General features: G+C 45.0%; 1 protein-coding gene across 1 annotated transcript in view; it reads right to left on the reverse strand.

Moving 5' to 3' along the window:
* The window catches only part of sptbn2 (spectrin, beta, non-erythrocytic 2), a 97,720-nt gene that overhangs the window by 19,665 nt on the left and 68,944 nt on the right, over positions 1 to 9,111 (reverse strand). The window contains exons 5-6 of the mRNA XM_070434528.1: positions 3,596 to 3,687; positions 3,071 to 3,191 (exon numbers count right to left, since the gene is read on the reverse strand). Of these exons, the coding sequence (XP_070290629.1) occupies positions 3,071 to 3,191; positions 3,596 to 3,687 (213 nt within the window). The remainder of the gene's footprint in view (positions 1 to 3,070; positions 3,192 to 3,595; positions 3,688 to 9,111) is intronic.

Below are 9,111 nucleotides of genomic sequence, written 5' to 3' on the forward strand. Positions count from 1 at the left end.
TGACATGTTGTTATACAAAATCCCTGATGCAATACTGATCTAACCTTCCCCCCAGTCAATTGATAATATAACAATTCCCATATAGGACCACCACCTCCCGCCCAACAAATCCTATGGATTCAGTTAATTAGCCTGCGGCAAGAGATGCAGACCAGAACCCAAGATGCGATTGAATGTTAACACGTACCTGAACCAAGTGTGATAAATCGGATAGGAGGCATCTGAGCGCCACAGCGGTGAACACCCTCTTGGCGAATTGGCCAGGGCTGACCTACCACTGCAGAGCCAGGCCGCTCGAGCCAAATTGCTCATGAGTAGAATTGAAAAGTTTTTCCCACAGCCAAAAAGGCGTTTTAAATAAAATTTAGCGCAAAGAGACTCATAGAAATACCCCCTCCCCCCCCCCCCCCCCAAGGCGGATCCCGCCAGGTGTGAAACAGATATGCCGGATCGTGGTCGGAATCCTCAGTCCGAACCTCCGCTAGAGTGGCCTGTTATGCTACGCTAGTAGGGGGTGTCCGGTTTGTTACAGCCTAAACTGCCAATTATCCTCCTAAAATGACTATATGAAGGAGCCAAATACACTTTTTTGCCGCAGTTTTTATTTTTTTGTTTCAGAAAAATATGTCCGGATTCTCATATTCATTAAAAGCGACAGAACCTAAGTAGTTTCCTCCACAGATCCTTGGACGTGATTGAGTTTGACAGCCATGAGAGCGGTCAACGCCACTCATGACTCCAGAATGCCTCAAATAGCAGAGAATAAGCTAGGCTCCGGAAACTCCTAGGACCCAGAAGTGAGTATGGTAGAGCTATCTGAGACAATGGGGTTGAGTTGTGTGTGCCCTCTGCCTCGCCCCAATAGGCTAATAGGCCAAAGACTGTGCTCCTGTCCTTGAGTAGCCCGAGGAGGGTTAGCTGGACGAGGGTTGTGTGTACCCGGATGGAGGGGACTTACTGTGAATGAAGTTGATATACTGTACAGTGAATTGAATGCCATAGGTGACCGTTGTGGCTCTGGCTGGACACGGGGCAATGGAGGAACTCCCTAGATTGCCGTGCCACTCCTGTCGATATCATTACTCAAGGGTAACCAGGATAAGATCTCCACAGATTGGTGAGGGGAGCGCCCTTCAAGCTAACGCTCCAGGGCCGATCAAATCATATGGTGCAGAGTGTAAGACCGAGATGGGGAGCACCCTTGTCGGTTTTAAGTTTTAATTGACTGGGTTGAGTGTTTTTGTTTTATGGATGATTGGCGGTATGGGTGCTCTCTGTGTCGTGGGCGTGTCTTCTGTGTGTGGCGACGTGTGGGTGTGTCTGCGTGTGTGTGTGTCGGCGTGTCCTGTCCTGTGTAGCCGTGGTGCCGTGTCTGTCTGTGCGTGGGCGTTCTGTCTGGTGGTGGCGTGTCTGTCTGTAGTGTGGGCATGTCTGGTAGTGAGCGAGCCTATCGTGCTTGAAATTGATCCTGAGCATGTTGCTGTGGCCCTGAGCGACTGTTTGGAATGTGTCTTAGTGTGAGGCCGTTTCCCGACACTTGTGCTAGGATGGTGTGTTGGGGGTCTGCCTGCAGCTTTGTAGTTTGGATGTGTGTGTGGGCGTTGGACCTGTTAGTAGTGTGGCTCGGTGTCTCCTGATTCTGTCTGGTGTGTGTGGCAGGCCCGCCGGTGTTCTGCTCTGTGTGTGCTGGGGGTAGAGAACGTGTATCTGTCTGTGTTATACCAGGTAGGGGTCTGTGTTCTGCTGTGTGTGTGGCCAGGGTGTGCCAAATGGGGACTGTTGTCTCTGTCTCGCCCCTTGCTGTCGTGGCCATTGTCCGGGCGTGTCTTCTGATCTGTGTGTTTGTTGAAGCGTGGCGTGTCTGTCTGTGTGATGTGGGTGGGAACAAGTGTCTGTCTGTGTGTGTTGGGTAGGCTGTTGTCGTCTGTGTGGTTGTCTGGCGGGCGATCCCGTACTATTGTTCTGCCATGTGTGGTTGAAGGGCCAAGAGGCGGTTACCCCTGTCTGTGTAGGTTTGAGATGTGCCTGGGTGGGGTGCGGAACTGTATGTTCCAAAACATGGTAGTGTGGGTGTGTCTCGGCTTGTCTATGTCTGCATTTTGTGTGTGGGGCGGTCTGTCTTGTGTGTGTTGGCGGCGGTCGGCAGGTGTGGCGGTCTTGTCTTGAGGCAGCAGAGTGTGGAGAAAAGCCCTTTTGTGGGGAAAAACTCAATCTGATTGGCTGGGCCTGGCTCTGCAGTGGGTAGGCCTGGCTGCCAAGTCAGTGGGCCTATGCCCTCCAACACCCACCCATGGCTGCGCCTCTGCCCAGTCATATGAAATCCATAGATTAGGGCCTAATGAATGTATTTCAATTGACTGATAGATAGCATCTTTATCAACATGTCACCATGATTCTGTGAGTTCTACGGTAAGTGTGGACCATGTCAACGTCGACATTGTTTCTTCAGAGCAGTTCTAATCATCCCTTCCACTCCCTCAGCTCCACTTTGAATAGGATCAGATATGAAAAAAGGGCAGTGACAGAATTTACATGATTGCCTTGTAGCACATTCAGAGAATATTTCAAATCTGCTCGTACTTTGAGCCTCAGGTGAGAAATAAAGAGTCAATGATGAGAATAATACATTGTCTTCCATTTGTTATAGAGTTGTAGTCATGTTAAGGCCAGACGCTCTCGAGGCCCGACGCTCTAGAGGCCTGTCTCCCACTGTAACGCAGTAGGAGCCACCAGCAGTGGGCAGCGTTGAGTCACCCAGGCATGGCCTTGCATGCTAAACCAGTGGGGTTTTATTTCTGTTATCTAGGTCAACTTATTCCAATTTATTTGTATCCACTTATCCAAACTGTAGTGGGTTTGAAAAGAGGGTCAAACCCAAATAGAGAACGGGGACACAGTCACCCCAGGGAGGTTGTGTGCCATAACAGGTAGCCTCTTTCTCAAACGCACTGCAAGTAAAACAGGCTACGGTATTGGACAGACTGATTATATCACAACACACACAAAGCGTGTCAGGTGATGGACAATGTCAGCGCCTACTGTTGAAATGAGTGACTGAAGCATTTCATACAGTGCGACAGGCCACATTGACAAAGGGGAAGGGCGTTGACCTGTGTTTGTGCACGATGGCGTTGAAAGCCAGGCCGTCTCTCCAGCTGGTGGTGAAGTTGTGAACGTTGACGTTGGGGTACCTGCAGGGACATGGTCACAACTCATTAATCATCGACACAGTACCTAGGCTATTTTGATGTTGACAAACCGAGAACATGGGACGATAAGGTTCCATATGCAAAAATATGATTGAGGTAATTGGCTTTAAAATCGCCGAACCCTAATTGATTTGAACGGTGTCAGAAATGTTTCTTGTATTCTTTTGAACTGAACATGAATTGTGGTAGTTCGAGTACTATATAAAGTGGACAACACTGAACAAAACAAGGCTATGTCAATATCTACATTTTGAACCTTATAGTCCCAAGCTCTCGAAACCCAACGTTCTTCAAATCTCTAATCATTTCACTTCTATCATACATTCACATTGCTTGCACATCCTTGAACATGTCTCGCTCCCCCCTCTCACTCTCCCCCTTCTCACCCAGCGGTCTTCATCTGGCACCAGAGAAGCAGGGCCTCTTTGGCAGACTTCTTCTCCTTGTTATCCCCAGTCTCCACACTGATGTCCTGGATCTGTTAGCAGAGCAGAGTACCCTCAGACACACTGCCTACTGAACACTTCAGCCAGCTCTCTCTCTCTCTCTGGGTAATTCAAACTTCACTGAAATCAGTCTCACATGCAGCTTTGTATTAGGTTTGATGATAAATCTCAATCCAATCAGTCTAACAAGAGAGCAGAGATTAGGGCCGATTCATTAGAGTTTTTTTTGTAATTATGTAATTATTATTATGTCTTTCTTTTTTTTTAAGGAGAGGAAAAAAATTGAGCGCTGAAATATCATTAGAATATTTACATAATCTGAAACCACAGTCGTCCCAGAATACTACAGAATGGTGGTTTAGTTACGTTTCTTAGGGTCCCCATTAACTCCACATAAATTGTACAAATACATGACAAAGTATGGAACAGTAAGAACGATTCCATTAAATTAAACAGAGTAATAAAGGAAAGACACCAAGAGACAACAAAAATACGATTTACACATTAKTCATATACAGTTGAAGTCGGAGGTTTACATACACCTTAGCCAAATACATTTAAACTCAGTTTTTCCCAATTCCTGACATTTAATCCTAGTAATAATTCCCTGTTTAGGTCAGTTAGGATCACCACTTTATTTTAAGAATGTGAAATGTCAGAATAATAGTAGAGAGAATGATTTATTTCAGCTTTTATTTCCTTCATTACATTCCCAGTGGGTCAGAAGTTTACATATACTCAATTAGTATTCGGTAGCATTGCTTTTAAATTGTTTAACTTGGGTCAAATGTTTCAGGTAGCCTTCCACAAGCTTCCCACAATAAGTTGGGTGAATTTTGGCCCATTCCTCCTGACAGAGCTGGTCTGAGTCAGGTTTGTAGGCCTCCTTGCTCGCACACGCTTTTTCAGTTCTGCCCACAAATTTTCTATAGGGTTGAGGTCAGGGCTTTGTGATGGCCACTCCAATACCTTGACTTTGTTGTTCTTCAGCCATTTTGCCACAACTTTGGAAGTATGTTTGGGGTCATTGTCCATTTAGAAGACCCATTTGAGACCAAGCTTTATCTTCCTGACTGATGTCTTGAGATGTTGCTTCAATATATCCACATAATTTTCCTTCCTCATAATGCAATCTATTTTGTGAAGTGCACCAGTCCCTCCTGCAGCAAAGCACCCCCACAACATGAAGCTGCCACCCCCATGCTTCACGGTTGGTATGGTGTTCTTCGGCTTGCAAGCCTCCCCATTTTTCCTCCAAACATAACAATGGTCATTATGGCCAAACAGTTCTATTTTTGTTTCATCCGACCAGAGGACATTTCTCCAAAAAGTACGATCTTTGTCCCCATGTGCAGTTGCAAACCGTAGCCTGGCTTTTTTATGGCGGTTTTGGAGCAGTGGCTTCTTCCTTGCTGAGCGGCCTTTCAGGTTGTCGATATAGGACTCGTTTTACTGTGGATATAGATACTTTTGTCATCTTCAGGGGACTGTGAGGCAAGGATTGAGCAACATGGTTGAAATACCACCTCTCAATAGTGGCTTCCCTATTCCCTATATATGCACTAATTTTGACCCTATCCTAAATAAGAATACATTGCCCATTATGTGGACTTAGGGCTGGTGCGGTATCTGTATTTTAAGATATACCGGTATTGATGCAACGGACGGCGGTTTGTGTTTTTACGTTACATTCTTATAGGGTATTGCATGTTTGGTTTGTTAAATTTATAAGAGGCGCCGTGTGTAACATCATTTTGGTTAGTTTTAGCTTCGGCTACTGTGATATCTCTCTCCTTCTTTCCTCTCCTCGATGGCACTTTCCACCACAGACGTAGCCACGCCCTGTCACTCAAGGAGCGCTTATTTGATGTGTCTTGACCAAGAGACACTTGGCGTTCAGTCTGCATGTCGAATGCCGTCACATGCAAAGCAATGTTGATGACAAAATGCTGTTATCACTTTGGCTTCTTTCATATAAATCCACTAGCGTTTCTATAATTTACACTATGGAGTTTGTGTTTCTTACATCTGACAAACGGTCAGGGTTTGGGCGCTGAATGGTGTTAGCGCGAAATTGCCTAAATCGCTAGTTAGCTGGCTACAATAAGATGTACTGTCAGAGCAAGCGTAACTAACGCACACAGCCGGATAATTTACCAGTTGATGGTGTAGACTTATTCCCTATGTTGTTTTGCACAACACGGTATGCTTTCTAATAAGAGAGATACGTGAAGCATGAATATGTTAGCTACATGAAGTTGTTCTATGGGAGAAAACATTAAATGTAGACAAAGATTATATTGGTCTCTAGGAAAGCACTTTTTGTCAAACAACACTCTGGTTCCTAACCTGTCACAATATCTCCTCGCTGGCATTTTTCACTGTTGGTCATGTCAAATAACACTGTATTCAAGAGCCCCGCTATTATATTCTAACTATAGAATTAGAATTGCCAATAATGCCAACAGTTACCCAAGTTGTTTTTCTCTAAATTGCAAGTCAAATTCACAGTTGCAACATTTGGTTAAAATAAGGGCCTAGAATTGCCACATAGGGCTGCAAGACATAGGCAAACAGGTGTGGAAATTACCTCCAAAATGATGTGCATGGAAATTGGATGAAAATGCCTGGAAAGAAAATGGATTTTGGTTGACTTGAAAGTAATAGAAGCAATCAGAATCGGAGAAAGACCCATTGAAATCAACTTAGAATGTATATGTTGGCCTCTAGGGTATGTGCTACTTCATGAAGACTTTTGAACTTTATTATTAAAAACTAAAAATAACTGTGGTACCGGTTGTAAATTGTTTTTTTTTGAAATACCTCATATGATATTTTGGCCTTATCGGCTCAGGTTCCTATTTGGACAGTCAGGCAGCTCTTCAAGTGGAAACTCTTTAATGGGTTCGTTACAACCATCGAGAGGAGTGGTTGTTTGGTGTAATTGTACCCATAGCAGAGCTGCAATGATGCTGGGAGAAAAAGCAGGGCAATGTGTCCGACATCACTACATACAATGTACATAACAATATAAGCAGCTAACCCTTTACTGCGCCTTTTTGCAGGGAAGGAGAGAAACACAGGCACACAGTGAACCGATCTGTTCTTCTCTCAGGGCTAGTTTGATGTTCTGAAGTTTTTATTAGTATTTAAAGACGGCTATTATGTTGTCAAAGGTACTGTTGCCCTTACACAAGTTCGATCTGCTCTAGTAACTGGGTCGGGTTTGATGGTGGATAAAGCGGACGTAATATCTTGGATCGCGGAGATATCTTCTCCTCGATGGTATATCAATCTTTGGACATTGGTTATGGGTTCTATGTTGGTTAAGGGCTACCATGCTGTGGCTTGGTGGGACCATAACGTAGTCTTTCTGGGGTAATGTCTTATTTGAGTGTGTGTGTGTGGTGGGTGTGGTTGGCTGTGTTTGGTGGTGGTTGTCGTGTGATGTTGTGTGTGTGTTGTAGGGTAGTGAGGACTGCTGTTGGATGGTGGAGATATCGCTGACATGCAGCAGGATGTGTAGCATTATCGTACTCAGTCGACTTCGATTCCTCTTCTCAGTAGATTGGTTGGAGCGATAAGGTACTTGCTGTAACGATTGCTATGTACATAATCCAAATAAATTTTCATTCCTATATTATAGCGAAACTCCTCTATTCCTTATTGGGTGTGTGTATATATTGCCTGCCACAGTCCTCCTGCAACAAAGGCACCCACACATGGATGCTGCCCCCCATGCTTCACGGTTGGGGATGGTGTTCTTCAGCTTGTCAACTGCCCTTTTTCCTCCAACTACAAATGGGGTCATTGATGGCGCAAACAGTTCTATTTTTCGGTTATCATCAACTCGCATCAGCAGGTTAATACAATTGTGTAACTTAAAGATAAAACAGATATACAGATGACATCGTTTGTGGCCGGTGTGAGATTGTGCAATTGTCAAATCCGGTAAGATGCTCGTGTAGAGGCTTTTTTATGGAAACCGCGTTACTGTGGGGGCGGAATAGTTGCTGGTAATCTTCTTCTTGGCTGAGCCGGCTGGCATTAAAAAGGGGCGTGTGCTGGGCTATAGTGTTCGATATATAGAAAGTGAGAGTGAAAGGGCGCGGTGCTCACGCTGGATGAGTGGAGTGAATACATAGTTTTAGTGGTATTGATAGTTGTTGGGATGCGTATTCTTCTCCCACAGGCGCTCCCTTATACGGCGTCGCATTTTCCTCGGTTCTCCCATCTCCGAAGGCAATTTTAGATTAATATCGGGCTCTATCATTATATCTCACACCACTAAGATAACATGCTCTCATCCCATCGCATCTCACTCCCTATATTCATACTCCCCATCGCCTCCTGCTCTAGGAGACAGCACTTGAGACCCTCGCCGCATACTACGCACTTAATCGTGGAGTTGGCTCCCTTATTCAGAAGAGGGCACCTGCGATATGGGGTGGATCCCATTGAGTCTGCTGTATTTATTATACTTGCCGTTACATGATATTTGTGGACCGTTATTGTTATTCAGGTCTCTGAAGAGGGGTTGTGATCTCTTCATAACACTGATATACAGCAACTCGGGATTTGGGAAGATTTGGGCCTCCAAGGATGAACCAGGAACTGTGTAAGGGATGAACTCTTGACTTGTGGGGGGTCCTACATTTCGTTTGAGGTCTGTGGCTGATTTCTTTTGTTTCCCTCATGATGTCAAGCAAAGAGGCTCTGGGTTTGATAGGTAGACTTGAATACGTCCACAGGTAACTCGCAAGAGGACTCAAATGATGTAATTTAGCCTCAGAAGCTTCTAAGGAGCAATGACAACATCTTTCTAGTATTTTCCAAGCTGTTTTAAGAGCAAGGTCAACTTAGTGTATGTAACTTCTGACTCGATCAGCTGCGGAATATGTTGATAAGCATGGAAGTTGATAAGTGAATATCTGTCTGTAAACAATTGGTTGGAAATATTTCGACTTTGTGTTTATGCACAAGTGACGATGTCCTACAAGACTTGCAAAATCTTAGTTTTGTATACAAAAAATTTGTGGAAAACCGGGTTAGACTCCAACCTGGAGTGCGTATGTAAACTTCTGACTGTAACTGTATCATATATCATATTTTACACGTTGACAGTTACATTAGATTTCTTTAGCGATCAGGGAGAGACGCCTGTCAGTCAGTTGTTCTTTAAGTTTAGTCTTGCTTTGCCTGAGTTACCTCCTTGTGGCAGAGCATTCCCATACAGGTGGGGTTGAGGAATAAACAGGAGTCGGGCAGGGAGTGGGTTAGACCCAGGTGGGGTGTAAGAGGAATAGGAAGTACTGGCAGGGTGACCCAGTGGGAGGTGAGGCATAGGACAGGACTGGGCAGGGTGGGGTTTGAGGAATAGGACAGGACTGGGCAGTGGTGGGAGTGACGCAGGTTTGGGGTGGAGGAATAGGACAGGGACTGGGAGGGTGGGGTGC

Source organism: Salvelinus sp. IW2-2015, linkage group LG23 (assembly GCF_002910315.2).
Source record: "Salvelinus sp. IW2-2015 linkage group LG23, ASM291031v2, whole genome shotgun sequence".
Taxonomy (NCBI): domain Eukaryota; kingdom Metazoa; phylum Chordata; class Actinopteri; order Salmoniformes; family Salmonidae; genus Salvelinus; species Salvelinus sp. IW2-2015.